The 17,500-nt window shown below is 40.4% G+C and overlaps 1 protein-coding gene and 1 pseudogene across 2 annotated transcripts in view; both read left to right on the forward strand.

Annotated features, from left to right (window-relative positions):
- The window catches only part of LOC114460939 (venom phosphodiesterase 1), a 25,972-nt gene that overhangs the window by 8,159 nt on the left and 313 nt on the right, over positions 1 to 17,500 (forward strand). The window contains exons 8-27 of one of the 2 annotated variants that reach the window (XM_028442825.1): positions 915 to 1,034; positions 1,478 to 1,587; positions 5,197 to 5,262; positions 5,343 to 5,415; positions 6,264 to 6,372; positions 6,557 to 6,679; positions 6,883 to 6,914; positions 7,165 to 7,292; positions 7,499 to 7,568; positions 7,645 to 7,732; positions 7,830 to 8,002; positions 8,192 to 8,237; positions 9,199 to 9,353; positions 10,380 to 10,515; positions 10,886 to 10,963; positions 11,043 to 11,175; positions 11,326 to 11,482; positions 14,091 to 14,499; positions 16,880 to 17,056; positions 17,400 to 17,500. The exon at positions 17,400 to 17,500 is cut by the window's right edge and continues 313 nt beyond it. In XM_028442825.1, the coding sequence (XP_028298626.1) occupies positions 915 to 1,034; positions 1,478 to 1,587; positions 5,197 to 5,262; positions 5,343 to 5,415; positions 6,264 to 6,372; positions 6,557 to 6,679; positions 6,883 to 6,914; positions 7,165 to 7,292; positions 7,499 to 7,568; positions 7,645 to 7,732; positions 7,830 to 8,002; positions 8,192 to 8,237; positions 9,199 to 9,353; positions 10,380 to 10,515; positions 10,886 to 10,963; positions 11,043 to 11,175; positions 11,326 to 11,482; positions 14,091 to 14,499; positions 16,880 to 17,056; positions 17,400 to 17,500 (2,484 nt within the window). Of the gene's footprint in view, positions 1 to 914; positions 1,035 to 1,477; positions 1,588 to 5,196; positions 5,263 to 5,342; positions 5,416 to 6,263; positions 6,373 to 6,556; positions 6,680 to 6,882; positions 6,915 to 7,164; positions 7,293 to 7,498; positions 7,569 to 7,644; positions 7,733 to 7,829; positions 8,003 to 8,191; positions 8,238 to 9,198; positions 9,354 to 10,379; positions 10,516 to 10,885; positions 10,964 to 11,042; positions 11,176 to 11,325; positions 11,483 to 11,597; positions 11,859 to 12,264; positions 12,807 to 14,090; positions 14,500 to 16,879; positions 17,057 to 17,399 lie in introns of those variants that run through there. The other variant, XR_003673777.1, reaches the window with a different exon arrangement.
- LOC114460979 (uncharacterized) lies at positions 1,675 to 1,792 on the forward strand (annotated as a pseudogene).

Genomic DNA, 17,500 nt, shown 5'->3' on the forward strand with positions numbered 1-17,500 from the left:
GTTGGCTAATATTAAACCAGAGACATGCTGTTGAATTGAGTCTGATGCTAATGCTAAAGACCAACGCTGAAGCATCTCAATGGTTTCCTGCTGATTGATGCGTAATGCTTGATTATCATCACAAAGTGAAAGAGCAACATGCTGTTCACTATAATGCTAATGCTAACCATCAACTCATTAAAACCAACTGCAGTGTTGTTTTTTCTTCTGGCCTTACATACATTCACTGTTAAAGCAGAACTAAGTAACTTGTGCTTAGTGCTCCCCCTAAAGGTCCCTTTGGTTATGTCACTGTCGCACCCTCCGCCCCCTGCCCCACCCCACAGCTACATGCGCACCTTTGCTCTCCCAAGACAGTAGCAACCGATCACTGAAAAATCCTAATACAACAGTGACACTAAGGGTGCTTTCACATATAGACCCATGCTGCCTGATGGAGCGCTGGGTTGAGAGTGTGTTTGCGTGCTGACAGTGTGTGTGATTGCTGTGTGTTGCTGCTGAGCTGTCACTGATGGAGTTGCTCCGTTCCTCAGACAAAGGTCTTCTCTCCCTTTTTTTGCTGGCTCCGCCCTGATATAAGTTCGAGAAAAGTGAATTAGTAGACAACCGTGTGCAGCCACAGGGCTGGTCATAATCTAACATTAGTTTGTCTGCTACTGTGTCAGAGGCAGGAAAGTTGCAAGTGCTGTTTTCTGACCAGAGACAGCAGGGCGAGGTGAAAGACCCCCAATCACCCCATAAACATATTACCCTCACAGGGACTATGAGAAAGATTTATTAAGGTGGAAAAGTTACTTAGTTCTGCTTTATTGTCCATAGTGAAACAGTAACAAACCGACTTGAGTCTCATGCTAATGCTAAACGTGATGGTATTTATTATTAATAAGGTTAGTTTGTATGACGTCTTTTGTCAGGGTCTCTACCCGGAGTCAAACGGTTTGATTGATAACATCATGTACGACCCGGAGTTTGACGCCATCTTCAGTCTGTCCAGTCCAGAGAAGGACAACCCTGCCTGGTACCTTGGACAACCTGTGAGTCCCCCGACATGACCGACGGTCCCTGAATGCACCATGACTTCATAAACGACACATTTAACATTAGCAGTTACCTAAACCAGGCTTTATCTGATAGAATGGAAGACAAATGCTAACAATCAGTTTTAACGAGAGGCTACACTAGGCATTAATGCTAACAACAAGTTCTTTGTTCATGCTGAACAAAGTAAAACTTGTTTATTGAGCCATTTACACATTACATTTAGGTAACAAAGGCTGTGGCTGGTAAGCTAATCCTAACTGTTAGCACGTAAAACTTAAAGGAACAAGTTAGTACCCTAACACTAACTTTCCTAAGATGCTTCCTTTGCTTTGGAAGATTTGTGTGTTCACGTTAGATCTTTGGAGTGAGTTTAATGTAGATAAACGTCTTTTATTCGTAAAGGTTCTCCTGTGACAGTTTCTGGTTCTGTTTTCAGATCTGGCACACAGCGCGGGATCAAGGACTGAAGTCCGGGACTTTTTTCTGGCCTGGATCTGATGTTAGAATCAACGGAAGCTTCCCTCATATCTACCGGCCGTATGACGGGTACGTACGCAAGGCTAAGCTAAGATACACTAGACAAAGCTAAGCTAAGCTAAAATATGCTAGGTTTAGCTGAGCTATGTTAGGCTAACTTGTGGCCATACCAGCCTGTCATTGCCCGATCCCGTTAGATCTCGGAAGCTAAGCACGTCTGGGCCTGGTTAGTAGTTGGATGGGAGACCACTGAGAATTCCAGGTGCCACAGTGGGGTGGCAGTCACCCAGTGGTATCTGTCATTGTGTCCTTGAGCAAGGCACTTCACCTACATTGCCTAATATGAATGTAGTGTGTGAGTGAGTGTTGGTGGTGGTCGGAGGGGCCGATGGCGCACTATGGCAGCCTCGCTTCCGTCAGTCTGCCCCAGGGCAGCTGTGGCTACAATAGTAGTTTACCACCACTAAGTGTGGAGTGAAAGAATAATGCCTTAATTCTGTAAAGTGTCTTTGAATGTCTATGATAAAGAGCTATATAAAACATTATATAAAGCATTATTATTATTAACTCAAGTTATATTAGGCTGTTAAGCTATTCTAGGCTAATGCTAAGATATGCTAGGCTAATGCAAAGCTACGTTAGGCTGAGCTAGGCTGAGCTAACCTACGCTAGGATAACCTAAGATATGCTAGGCTAATGCTAAGCTACATTAGACTAAGCTAAGCTATGCTAGGCTAAGATAAGCTAAGTTAGGCTAAGCTAAGCTATGCTATGCTAAGGTTTGTGAGTTCCTGTCAGAGGGTGAAGGGCTTAAGGAAGAGACAAGCAACTTTTATCACAGGGGGCGGGGTCACAAACGTGATTGTATCCAATCTGAGGGTCACATGATCAACATTAATGTCAGCATTAGAATAACGACCATCAGAGCATTAACAGGAAACAACAAAAAGTTTGTATTTTTGTATGTATGTTAAGTTTTATGTATTTTTCTGTCATTTTGTGTATTTATGTGGTCCTAAGTGTGTTTGTTGTCGTTTTGTGGGTTTGTTGTGTGTTTCTGGAGTAATTTCGTGTATTTACAGGTTTTCCCTGTGACTAAACGTGGCGTGAGATGAAAAAAAAAAAGTGCGGGAAAGATGATTGGCTGCTTTGATCTGTGCTGTGTGTGTGTGACGGCTTTGATTACAGAGAAGTGATGGAGCTGATAACACTTCCCCTTTTGATAGAAACCTGAGAGCTGCTCTGACCGTGAGAACCTCTGGTGAAACAGACGTTTTCATGGAAACCACAGCTAACATTAGCTCTCAGTGGCTTACAGGGTTGACATGTGACTGGTTTGATGGAAAAACTCTGACCTTATTATTATCCTTGTTGTTGTTGTTGTAGATAATAATAATAATAATAATAATAATAATAATAATAATAATGTTGTTCCTGGACCTTTAAACAAGTTTTACAGTGACAAAGAGCATTAGGGAAGTTCATAAAGTTCAGAGGAAGTTTAAAACTCACTGTTTGTTTACGTGCGTGCGTGTGTGTGCACGTGTGACGTGTGCACGTGTGACGTGTGCACGTGTGACGTGTTCGTGTGTTTGATGCGTGTGTTTGACGTGTGTGTGTGACGTGTGTGTGTGTGACGTGTGTGTGGATATGCAGCACACATATCTGCAATTGAATTATTTCTACTCAAAATGAACATTTCAGATATCTACAGTGACATTCTTCATATCCACAAGTGTAATTTCAGATTTTCACAACATAACAATATTTAATATTTTGATAGCACTTTGATATTACTATTGTTGTAATTTGTGCTATATAAATTAAGTTGAATTGAATAATTCCCCCATAGGACAAATGATGTCACTTTTCCCATTGATGTTTATGGGTTTACAGTCATTATGGGTTTCAGTTATTTATAGGCACATTGTGAGATGTACATAGATATCTGCAACTAAATTATGACTCTCTATAACTCTATTTACAGATTGTTTATTTCCATTCCAAATCAAGAAATCTTCAACTCCCCTCCATTAGAGATATATTTGATGGCATTTGTAGATATCTTTAATCACGTTTTAACTAGTCACAATGACGTTATAGATATCTCAACTAGATTTACGGCTAGTTATGATTTAGATGCAGATATTGATTATTGAGTTTGAGATAACTTGTGGTTAGAGATATCTCAAATTCCAGATATCTTTAACTTTAATTGTGAGTATTCAAAATGTCATTACAGATGTGTTGAACCAAAGTTTGGACTATAGGCAAAGTGAAATTGCAGATATCTGTAATTGTGGCAGAAGTTATGACAGGTAGGAGGCGGGGCTTTGTTGGAGGAACTCAAATGTGTCTGGAGACAAAAAAGGTTCAAAATGTTGTTGATTTCTTGCTCAACTGTCAAGTGATCGTAGCTGTTGTTCCCTCAAAGTCCTTGATTATAACGTCACTCTATTTCATGGCAATATATCAAGAAGTTTTATGTTTTAGTGATATATAGAAAATTACAATATTGCTTATATTGATATATGTATATTTATTTTATAGCTTATTTTGTTTTAAAATACTTGTTTTACGAGTCGCTGCCTTCACTACTTTTTAGAACAACATGAAAAGCTCAGTCAGATGATCACTGATTGAGTTCTAACCCAGCAACTGTTTGTTAATAAATGTGTCTGTGTGGCATTAGCATCAGCAGATTTAACGTAGATTCTACTCAGGCTTTATTGTTCTCAAAGGAGTTCTTATTATTATTTTAATACAGCAACTGCTTTGTCATGGAACTCCTCCTCGGCTATTAATGCAGCACTAATGACACGTATGTCGTCTCATAGGGACAATGTCAAGGATGTACAGTCGACCTTTTTTAGAGCCAAAATGTCAAGGTCAGGGTCAAGGTCACTTCAAGTGTCAAAAACCAAAATGTTCCATATCTCTACGAAAGGTAATTGTACAAGTTTGATGCTTACATTTATGACAAGCTCATCTAAAGTGAAGTATTTTATTTCATTGGACCAAAGCTGTACGACCTACCGGTAAAAAGATTGGTCGGGGTCAAAGTTCATAATTTCCCCACAAATTGAGATCCAGTGCTCAGACTGGTACCATTGAACAACATTTCCTTTCAATGTGTGACCTTGACCTTCACTCAAGGTCATATTTAAGGTAAAGGTCAGTCTTTTGTTTTTCCTGCATTATATAACTTGTCAACAAATCCAGATACAGGTTGTCATTAGGGTTTGGTCATTTTCAATTACCAAATACAGATTTGTCTTGAGAATACAGGTCTTGCCTAGTTTGAATTAAAATTATTGAGGTTAATATTGTATGTCACCATTTTGAGAAAAAATATTGAGATATGAGTTTTGGTCCATATTGCCCAGTCCTAGTAGGAATGTAACTATAGATATATTTAAACAGAGTTTGTACTAGTCAGAACTCAGTTATAGATATCTGGCATTTAGGATGTTTGATGAAGTGAAGGACAGTTTACATGAGGTCATTGATCAGATATCTGTAACTGTAACTAGTCACAGTTATGTTGTTGATATCTATAATGTTAATTCCAGATAGTCAAATGTAGTTATTAAATGTTAAAAGGGTTAGGGTCAGTGTGTGTTCTCTGTTTGTGTATTAATGTGTGTTCTCAATGTGTGTTTCTCTGTTGTTGGGTAGTAAGATTCCGTTTGAGGAGCGTGTCTTCTCAGTGCTGCAGTGGCTGCAGCTCCCTGAGGATCAAAGGTCAGAGGTCAACCACACAAATATCACACGTTGTGTTGGTCATTGTGTTGTTAATGAAGTGTTTGTGTGTTTGTCCTCAGGCCTCATTTTTACACTCTGTACCTGGAGGAACCTGACAAATCAGGACACAGCTTTGGTCCTGTGAGCGGAGGGGTGTGTGTGTACAGTACGGCAAAAAAGTATTTATTCAGCCACCAATTGTACGAGTTCTCCACTTAAAAAGATGAGAGAGGCCTATAATTTTCATCATAGATAAACCTCAAATATGAGAGACAACATGAGAAAAAAAATCCATAAAATCACATTGTAGGATTTTTAATGAATTATTGGTAAATTCATCAGTAAAATAAGTAGTTGGTCATCTACAAACAAGCCAGATTTGTGTCTCTCACAGACCTGTAACTTCTCCTTTAAGAGGCTCCTCCTCCACTCGTTACCTGTATTAATGGAACCTGTTTGAACTGGTTATCAGTATAAAACACACCTGTCCACAACCTCAAACAGTCACACTCCAAACTCCACTATGGCCAAGACCAAAGAGCTGTCAAAGGACACCAGAAACTAAACTGTAGACCTGCACCAGGCTGGGTAGAGTGAGTCTACAATAGGTAAACAGCTTGGTGTGAAGAAATCAACTGTGGGAGCAATTATTAGAAAATGGAAGACATACAAGACACTGGTAATCTCCCTCCATCTGGGGATCCACGATCTCACCTTGTGGGAGAGGTGCAAATAAATTCATTAAAAATCCTACAATGTGTTTTTCTGGATTTTATTTCTCATGTTGTCTCTCATAGTTGAGGTTTATCTATGATGAAAATTACAGACCTCATCTTTTTAAGTGGGAGAACTTGCACAATTGATGGCTGACTAAGAACTTTTTTGCCGTACTGTTTGTCAACACACACACACACAGAGAGACACAAGCACACACAGATATACAATAACAGTCTGCAGGAAGTCCTCTGATGGCTAAAAAACTACTTCTTGTCGTACCACAGCTAGCGTCTTCCATCCAGGGCGTGGACCGTATCATGGGTCAGCTGATGAACGGACTCAAACAGATTGGCCTGCATCGCTGCGTCAACGTGGTGGTGTTGGCCGACCACGGTGAGAGGCTCCTCCCCCTTTGTTAACCTCACTTCCTGTTAGAAGAATCCACAAGAAGTGGCTTTCAGTTTCAACAATAAGAGCACACCCAGGCGCAAAAACCTAATGGTGTTAAGTTGTGGTACGCAGACGAACTAAAGCTAATGAAGCTAAGTGTGGCTAAGTGTTAGCATGTGTGTGTTAGGGATGGAGGAGATCAGCTGCAACAGGAAGCAGTCATTACAGGATCTGATTGGCGACACCAGCTCCTACTTTGTCATCGAGGGACCAATGGGACGCATCCGAACCCGCGACAAGGACGCCATCGGTGAGTTAAGCTAACATTAGCGTTAGCCTCAGGGCTGATTGTTTGTGTCACTTAAACCAAGCTTCATAGATGCTAATGTTTAACTTTGTTGACTTTAATGGTGAAAGGTTTCTCTCTGAAGCTTTTATTTTGTTAATGTTGTATTATTTATTGTTTATTTTGTAGTAATTTGTTTTAAAATGACTGCTTGTGTTTCCTCTCAGTGGACTCTGCAGGACTCGTCGCCAATATGACCGTAAGTATCACACTGTATCGCTCTGATGGTCACAGCATGTAAACAATATTATTTACAATAAATACAAACAATGTCAGGTGTGGTTGCCATGCTGACGATGTCCGACTGTTTTATCATGTTTGTACGAGTTTAACCCCAAAAAGAGCAAATATTGGCTTGTTTTGATTCTTTTTGATTGTTTTTGTTGTTGTTTGAAAAAAAGAAGGTATTTTTGTTTTTCAAAATAAAAGCTGTGTGTTTGTGACTTCAGTGTAAAAATGTCGACCAAAAGATCAAAGCGTATCTGAAGGCTGATCTCCCAAAACGACTCCACTTCGCCAACAGCCGACGCATCGAAGACGTTAACGTCCTTGTCCAACCACAGTGGCTGTTTGAGAGGTTGGTTCACCTCCCAGGGATTAGACCCACCCTCAAACCAACCAAAGATTAGACCCACCCTCAAACCAACCAGGGATTAGACCCACCCTCACAGACTAATGTTACTGAAACCTGTTCTAACATCAGTGGTTCGTTAATGGACTGAAGTTAACGAACCAGGAATTAGACCGACCCTCACAGGCTGATCCTCTGCTGTGCTTGTGCAGGTTTCCTGATTCTCTAAAGTTCTGCTCTGGGGGTAACCATGGTTACGATAACGACGCTGAGAGCATGCACGTGAGGAACCGTTCCACTCTCTGTTCTTCTCTTTTTGTTTTTAAAATGACTGAAGCTTCATGTTTTTTACGTCCAGGCCATGTTTCTGAGCTACGGACCAAAGTTTAAAACCAGTACACAGATCGAACCGTTTGCTAACATCGAGCTTTACAACCTGATGTGTGGTGAGTAATGCAGTACAAATACTTTAAAAAATACTGTATTACACATACTTTATCTCAGATGACTTTTATTTTGAAGGCTGTGTTGTGTTACCTGCAGACGTACTACAGATCGTTCCCAGTGAGAACAACGGAACGCGGGGCAGTTTGAACCACGCCCTGAGGAAGCCCCCCTTCCTTCCATTGTTCCCATTGGAGCAGAGCATCTTGGGGGCGTGTCCTCTGCTCAGCGTGGAACCCACAGACTCTCTGGGCTGTTCTTGCTCTGCTCTGGTTGGTTCTCACCACATTCCTCTGGGATGATCACAGGTTTCACTGCTGAGTCATGGAGGATGAGTCAACATTCAATCTGGTCCAACCTGCTTACTCACAACACCCCCCGTCACCAGACAGATCAGTGACTCCCACAGATATAGAGTAATACATGTGATAATAAATCAATAACATGTTCTCTCTCTGCAGAGCGACAACTCCATCAACCAACGTCTGAATCTGACCTCAGAGGAAGGTCAGACACTTTATACATCTAATAAAAATAAATGATAATAATAACAGTGATAATATCTGATCATGTAAAATACCTCCTTTAAACAAAGTACTCATGATATCATATCAATCATGAAATCATCCCATCTGCCTTATTTTCAATTATTCCCTTATTTATCATCACAACAACAAACAGACAAACAGGCAATGGTTGTCACAGGAACAGAGACAACAACAACAACAACAAACAGACACCACAGTGACCAATAAACCCTTTCCATTAATTATTCATGTATTTATTCTTATTATTAGTTTAGCATCAGTGAACAGACTCTAGTGTGACTCAGGGAATATGATAGTAAATATTGTTGTATAAGAACGCTGCAGCACTTTGTTAAACGGTTCAGAACCGGTTCCTACGAGTCCTCAGAGCAGAGCTACAGAGTGACCTGCTACGCCCCAATACAGCAGAGAAAACACCCTAAAAACAGTAGCTCAGATGAACTTAGTACCACACTGAGACAGTGGCCATCATACTGATGTTATGGTTATTAATTACTCTACATGTAATAGATCTTCTGCTCCCACAGCAGGAAACAAAAAATATTTAACTCTGTCCAAATGGTTCTGACTGAGACTCTATCCCTGACTCTATGCTGTTCTCATGCTGTTCTCACACTGTTCTCATGCTGTTCTCATGCTGTTCTCACGCTGTTCTCTTGCTGTTCTCACGCTGTTCTTACACTGTTCTCATGCTGTTCTCTTGCTGTTCTCACGCTGTTCTCATGTTGTTCTCATGCTGTTCTCACGCTGTTCTCTTGCTGTTCTCACGCTGTTCTTACACTGTTCTCATGCTGTTCTCACGCTGTTCTCTTGCTGTTCTCACGCTGTTCTTACACTGTTCTCATGCTGTTCTTACACTGTTCTCATGCTGTTCTCACGCTGTTTTCTTGCTGTTCTCACGCTGTTCTTTCCTCCCTCAGAGTCGGCTGCAGAGAACCAACATCTTCCCTTCGGTCGTCCTCGTGTGCTTCAGTCTAATCTCACTCACTGTCTCCTCCATCATCACAGCTTCATCAGTTCCTTCAGTCACAGCTCTAACATGCCTTTGTGGAGCTCATTCACCATCAGCAGACCAGTGAGGCTCCGCCCACTCACCATCCATAGAGTCCCTCTGACCAATAATGCTTTATCTTGGTTTACATTGGTTTAAACATGTTAATGCAGGTTCATACTAGTGATACAGAATTATACTAGTGATACTGGTTTACACAGGTTTGTATTGGTTTATACTAGTTATACAGGTTTATACTGGCTATACTGGTTTATACTAGTTTATTCAATTCAATTCAACTTTATTTGTATAGCGCAATTTACAACAAAGTAATCTCAATGCGCTTATGAAAATGTAAAATTCATAATGAGAAATAAAAAAAACCAACAAGATCCACATGAACAAGTATTTATCGACAGTGAGAAGAAACAACTTCCTTTAACAGGAATAAATCTCTGTTAGAACCAGGTTCAGAGGTGGCAGCCATCTGCGTGGACTGGTTGTGGTTAGTAGACAGAAGGACCAACAGAACAGGATAGAGAGATAGAACATCAGAGTGTTCCAGACTAGAACCACAGATCAGGAAGTGACATCATCAGCTTCACCTGAAACAGAGCAGAGAGAGAAGGACGAGGAGAAGACACTGACTGCAGAAAAATATGAAACATTATTATCAGGTCATCATGTGTTGGCCTTGGGCCTCACTCCCAGTGCCTAGTCAGCACTTATTATAAAGATGATCAATCTCTTCCTGTTTATTGATAAGATAACAGTGACTCTAAGGTCTGTAAATGTTTATAGACGAGTCCATGTCTGCTGTAGTGGTTATGTTATATTATGATTCAGTCCTGTTTATACTAGTGATACTGGTTTATACTAGTTATACTGGTTTATACTAGTTATACTGGTTTATACTGGTAGTACTCAGTTTATCAGACAGTAATTAAAGTAGGTTGTGACATATTGTTCTTTGAAGCTTCAGTGATTCATGATGATGACCTTTAACAGGTTGGTCAACATGTTTCTGAGGAAAACGTTAGAGTTGTAAATGTTAAAGTTGTACTTGTTGAAGTTATAGACGTTGTAAACGTTGACGTCTTCCTCCCACAGATGATCATGGAGCCGTTACCTCCAGTGCTGAACGACTGTGTGAGAGCAGACGTTAGAGTTCCTGCGTCTCACAGTCAGAGATGTGATGATTACGAGGCCTCAGCAGACATAGTCCCTGCCTTCATCTACCCACCGAGTACGTTTACATCACACGTTATAAACACAGCAGATCATAGCATTTCATTATTTATAACAAAGCTTTATCACAAACAGGTCTGTGTTCACATACAAAAAGTCAAAGTAAACCTGCTCAGCCACCACCGCTACTTGCTAAGCTAACCCAAACATGTGGGACTGATGGTTGCTACATGCTAAGCTAACAAAACATGTGAGACTGGTTGCTACATGCTAAATAAACCCAAACATTTGCAACCGGTTGCTAAGCTAACAAACATGTGGGACTTGTCCCTACATGCTAGTTCCTTTGCTATTATTGCTTTATTTCATTATATTATATATATTGTGGTTATTGTTTATTGTCGTGTTCGTTCTTTGTGCGTCTGCAGATCTGAACTCCACAGTCGAGGAGCAGTTCGATGCTTTACTGATGAGTAACGTGGCGCCGATGTTTAACGAGTTTAAAAGTGAGACGACTCTTCCTATTCTCGTCCTCTTCCTCCTTCAGGGTTACTCCTCCTCCTCTTCCTCCTCTTCCTCTTTCAGAGATCTGGGATTATTTCCACAACACGCTGCTGATGAAGTACGCCTCCGTCTACAACGGCGTCAACGTGCTCGTGGGGCCGGTTTTTGATTACGACTCTGACGGGAAGTTTGATTCGGTGGAACAGATCCAGCAGTGAGTCTTTGGTTAGCATGTAGCTAAGCTAACTTTGCTATGTGCTCACCAACTTTTCTACGTCCTAAGCTAACTTTGCTAACCTCTCGTGCAGCAGGTTCCTTCAGAATAAGAGCCTTTCGGTGTGTTTTATGCTAACGTTTCTTGCAGGTTTGTCCGTGGGACGAACGTCTCCGTCCCTACACATTACTTTGTGGTAATGACAAGTTGTGGTGACGTGGGTCAGCCGCTGGACGTGTGCGTGGGAGAGCTGCAGAGCGTCTGTTTCCTGCTGCCGCACAGAAAGGACAACGCAGAGAGCTGCAAAGTGAGAAGCTTTGTCTCCTCTGACCATCTGTGCAGAGGGGGAGGAGCTATCTGATTGGTGTGTGTGTGTGTGTGTGTGTGTGTGTGTGTGTGTGTGTGTGTGTGTGTGTGTGCAGAGCTCCGAGCCAGAGTCCCTGTGGGTGGAGGACCTCCTGTGGTTCCATCAGGCCCGGGTCAGGGACGTGGAGTGGATCACCGGATTGGATCTTTACCAGGAGAGCAATCGACCAATCCAGGAGCTGCTGAGGCTGAAGACCCGCCCCACTGCTGCCATTCACAGAAAACAATAACAATGCTTGATTTCCATTGGAGGACAGAAGTGTCCAATCAGAGCTCGTTTACCATTAGAGTGTTTATTTAGATTTTATTGAATCAGCGTTAGTTTAATTCCTTTGTGTGTGTGTGTGTGTGTGTGTGTGTGTGTGTGTTCTTACATTACAACCCTTCCGAGGACCTCTAGCAGTAAAAGCACCTTTCTACTTAGGACCTTTGGACAAGTTAGGACCAAAACCCTGGTCCTAACTGAGATAATAGATAATAAACCAGGTTTGGTCAGAGGTGAACACAAAGGGAAACATGGAGGTAAATCACTGTTTGTGCTGTTTTAAAACCAAAATTCCCTTTATTTTATTTTCTCTATTACTTCTTTAAAGAATCCAAGGAAACTTTATTATTATCATGTTTTAACCAGTAAACTAGTATTTTTTTAGTTGTTTCACAAGATTGATATAAAAACCCTTTTCAGATTCTTTATTAACATGTTGCAGTTCAGAAAAAAATGATGCAGATATGTTACTTTAAAGTAATTGGAGGGAATTTTCTTTTTTCTTTTGATGGTCCTTACAAAAATAGTAAAATCATATTTTTTTATTTTTTAAATGTCCTAAAGAGATTAGTGAAAATATATGGGGCTTTAAAAATCTATATTTTTCTTCTCTTTGTGTGTAAAAGAATTCTGTGGTGATGGCATTAAAATACATTTTTTTTCTGGTCAAGGAAGGCATTTCATATGTTTCTAGGATGGCTGTAAAGTAGGGTCCTTACAAGAATAGCAAAAGAATGGGGTCTTTAAAAAGTAGCAAATGTGTGAGTGTGTGAGGAACACTCCTATAATGATAATATGTAATATATATATATATATATCATTTATTTATCACGCAAAATTAAACTAATCAAACAGATGTTACACAAATCAACAGACAGACACAGACAGACACAGACAGACAGACACAGACTGATGGACGTAATGTTCATAAATCTGGATGTTTTTGTTCTGTTTCCTGCACAAAGAATAGAAATAAATCTTCTGCATGGTTTGTTTTCAACATTTCTTTTATCATTTTTATAAAGTTTCGTCTCATGTTTTGTCACTTTTAGAAAAAACCGTCAAAGGAAATATTTTCATGACATCACAGAAAACCTTTGATTACTTTAGGTCAGGGTCCCCAATCCTGGTCCTCCAGGGCCACTATCAGCATGTTCTAGATGTTTCCCTCTTCCAACACACCTGATTCAAATGATGACCTCATCATCCTGATAACCATCCTGATCATTTCATCTGGTGTTGGAAGAGGAAACATCTGAAACATGCTGACAGGGTTAGTTCCACCATGACTTGACACTTTTTCCTTTGGATCTGATCCAACATGTGTTTCCATAGTGACCTACTGTATGGTGATTATTGATCTACTGTATAGTGATTATTGATCTACTGTATGGTGATTATTGATCTACTGTATGGTGATTATTGATCCAATAACTGAGTAGTACAACAATGGTTAAAATGTTATCGAAATCCGTTAAGCACTTAGATGTAATCCTTCTAACAGAAAAACAAATAAATAGATAAATAAATAAATAAGATATCTGGAAAAGAGCAGATTTGGTTTATTCATCTTTTTCCGTATTTACCACATTACAGTCATATTGTAAATTTATTTATCGTAAAGTTGTTTAATTCATAATTTGTCTTTATGATTTTGATTTATGTAAATAGTTTGATTTAACTGTTTATTATTAATTTCATCTACTTTTTGATTATTTCATGTGTTTATTCGTCATATTATTGTTATTTTATTCTATTGATTAAACGTGTGAATATTCGGTGACCTTATTTAGTTAGTGATGACGTCATGCTTTTCATTGTTTTTACTGATGCTCTGAGCGGTGATGAAGATGAAGATGAAGAAGATGAGGAGGATAAAAAGGCAGCGCAGCTCAGTCGCAAGTCAGCGACGGGCTGCTCGACCACCACCATCATCTTCATCATCTTCATCATCATCTTCATCATCTTCATCTTCATCATCATCATCATGGTAAGTCTTCACAGAATCAGAGGAACTACTTTCTTTTAAAGTTTAACTTTGATACTTTGGACGATACTTAGTGTGTTTTTATTGTTTAAACATTTTAACGTGTTAATGTGTGACTTTCTTCTTCTGGTCAAACTGAAAGTGGATTTATTTTAAATCCAGTTTGGAGACATTTTACGCACGAGTCTCAGGCTCCGTTCCTGTGCGTTTTTGGCGGTTTTCCATCTCCTCGTGTTCCCATCATTCCCACATGTTGTTGTTGTTGTTGTTGTTGTTGTTGTGGTGGTGCTGTTCCAGCTGCTGCCTTCCCTCCCCCTGGTCCTGGTCCTGGTCGTGGTCCTGGTCCTGGTCTCGGTCTCCAGCTCTTCCTCTCCGCTGCGGACCTTCGTGGTTCGTGACCCGGGCACGAGCCAACCCCTCAGGTGTGACCGCTGCCCCCCCGGCACGTACCTGCGCAGCGCGTGCACGGCTAAACGCAGGAGCGAGTGCGCGCCGTGCTCGTCGGGCTCGTTCACGGAGCTGTGGAACCACATCAACCGATGCCTGCGGTGCAGAGTGTGTGCACGGAACCAGGTGTTGAGGAGCGCGTGCACGGCAAGCAGCGACAGCGTGTGCGCGTGCACGGAGGGCTTCTACTTCAGAGCGGAGCACGACATGTGCGTGCGTCACAGCACGTGCCCGCCCGGGTACAGAGTGCTGCGTCCGGGTACGTACACACCTTCATCATCATCATCATCATCATCTCAGTGCGGGGTTTTATTGGTGGATGAAGATATGAGTCACGTGCGTGACACATCCAAGCACGAAAACCGACAGTTTGAGTTTGTTTTGACTTTAATCACAAGGGGGCGGGGCCATAAAGACGTTATCAGAAGGCCACGTGATCATAATACTATAATGCATTGGATTTTATATAGAGCTTTATCATAGACACTCAGTCACTTTACAGAATTAAGACATTATTCTTTCACTCCACACTTAGTGGTGGTAAGCTACTATTGTAGCCACAGCTGCCCTGAGGCAGACTGATGAAAGCGAGGCTTATTGTAATTTTGTAAGTTTGGTTCGTCCATATGTTGATGCAGCAACGCCTCCCTCAGGACAGCAGGTGTTACTGCATCAAAGCAGATGAAAGCAGTCTGTTTTTGTTTTGGTGTTTTTGCCTTTTTTCCCTCAGAATACTGACTTTAATTAGTGATTAATCACTGATTAATCACTGATTAATCAGTGATTAATCACTGATTAGTGATTAATCACTGTGTGATGAAAATGTTAGACTAACACAGCTGCTGTTAGGGTCAGAATGGTTAGTATGTTATCTTGTGTGTTCAGATTAATACAAACACTGAAAGCGTCACCACATTTAATGACGACCAGATGAAGCGATACACCAGAGGTTTATTCCATAAAGTAGGTTATGTTCAAACTCTGAGTATCTCATTCCTAAACGTGAGGTATGTTTATCTCTGAGTATGTTACCATGGTAACATTGTCCATGAACTAAACCTGGTCACTGACAGGTTTTATCAAAGAAACCCTGGGTTTCTACCTGGCTCCGCCCACCTGAACACTTTAATGAACCTTAACACTTTTCTCTGAAACACATTAGTGACATCACACACCACAGACGTGTTCACATCATTACTAATGTTGTGTTGATTTATGTTTTTTATTTGTGATAACTGTAGTTTTCTTTCTAACATTGTAGATGTAGATCATTTAGTGAAACACACTGAGAGGTTGATCTACATTAAAACATCTACTGACGTCTGTAGTAAAGTTCACTGAATACAAACCTGTAGATAATATAAAGGAGGAGATGATCATTTAAATTAATACACTTTTAAGGCTTGATTATTGTTTTATATTATTATACAGTTAAATCTGTAGATCATACATCTATGAAGTTATGATGTCACAGTGAATTGTGATGCTGCACGTGGAAGCGATGGGTCGTGGGTTCGGGTCCCACTTCAGTGTTTTTTATGACATATTTTATGACGTAGAGATGAATCTGGTGATAATATTACATTAAAATCAATATAAATGATTAGATATGAAGCATCAGTCACTGTGTTTATATCCAGTGTAACAGGAGGACTCTCTATACAGACATCCTATGATGCTGACACGTCTCCTCAGACACATTTTATTATTAATATTCACCACTCGTCACGTCACTGAAGAGATAAAGTGATGAAGTGATCATAAAGTGTTATTAATTACAGGTGATTTAATCACTATAGTCACTGAAGACTGAACACACCTTTAGAACAGGATCATATTCATCAAACACTGACTTATTTCACCATCAGGGTGAATAAATCACCATTTTCCGGGTGGTTGTCATGGCAGTTTGAGTAATCTCTGATCCATTGATGATGGCTTTTTATTGCTCACGTACACATCAGTAACCCAAGGTTTACATACTCAGAGTTTATTGATCCACTTCATACCAGCTGTAATGAATCAGATACACAGAGTTTACCATGGAGGGTATGTTGACCTAGAGTTTATGGATAGACTCAGAGTTTGTTAAACCCTCTTTATGGAACACACCTCTGTAGCGTACGTTGAAAGGAAAAAGCAACTTTTTGCGACATTTAGCAACAAACCACGTTTACAAAACATATGCAAATTTTTTTTTACGTTACTTAGCAATATTTGTGAGATTTGTGTATGGTAAATCTAAATATAAATGTTAAATATAAAAGCTAAATCTAACTGTTAATCTACAAGTTAAATGTTTTTATATTGTCGATGAATTTGCATATTAGTTAAATATTTAATTTCACCCAGATCCTATATTTAACAGTTAGATTTTGATTTAACATTTCAATCAAGATTTAGATTTAACAATTACGTTATATTTTAAAATGACAAGTGAAATTCACAAATTTCACATATATTTCTGTAAATCTGGTCAAAATAATATTTTAAAAATTCACATACTTTTTTCAAGCGTGGTTTGTTGCTAAGCGTTGCTATTTATTTTAGCATGCGCTACTTTCCAACCGGCGTCCCATAGCTGTGTGGCCTTTGGTGGTGCAGTTTTCAGGTTCTCACTATGCTTGTGTTCTCCTCAGGTTCTCCTGTGAGTGACACCGTCTGTCAGCGCTGCTCCAACCAAACCTTCTCAGATGTTCTCTCGGCTCAGACCAGCTGCTTCCGTCACACCAGCTGCAGCGACACGAGCATGTTCCAGGTTCTCAGCGGCTCCCGTTGGCACGACAGCGTGTGTGCGAGCTGCAGAGATCGGAAAGGTCAGATACCACAGCACACCCTCAGAGTCGATCCAGTCCATCCCTTAGCGTCACCATTAACTATCACAACATGAAAGTTTTAATGTTTGGTTAGCTTAGCATGTAGCAAAGTTATCTGAGCACGTAGCAATGTTAGCTTAGTATGTAGCTAAGTTAGCGTAGCACCTAGTTGTTTCAGCACAGCAGGGTCAAAGGTAAAGAAATCGTGGTGAAAAAGTGAAACAATGGTTTCTGTGATCTCGTTCTGTACATTCTGTACGTTATCTGCGTTGTGTACGATCTCTATGTTGTGTACATTCTCAACGTTCTCTGTGTTTTTTAACGAGTGGTTCCTCTCCTTCAGACGCGGTTCTCTACCTCTCACACATCCTCTCGTCTTTCCTCCATCAACTGAACCACAGAACGCTTCATTGCATCGGGCTCAGACTTCAGTCAGAGGATGAC

This window comes from Gouania willdenowi, unplaced genomic scaffold (assembly GCF_900634775.1).
Source record: "Gouania willdenowi unplaced genomic scaffold, fGouWil2.1 scaffold_85_arrow_ctg1, whole genome shotgun sequence".
In the NCBI taxonomy this organism is placed as follows: domain Eukaryota; kingdom Metazoa; phylum Chordata; class Actinopteri; order Blenniiformes; family Gobiesocidae; genus Gouania; species Gouania willdenowi.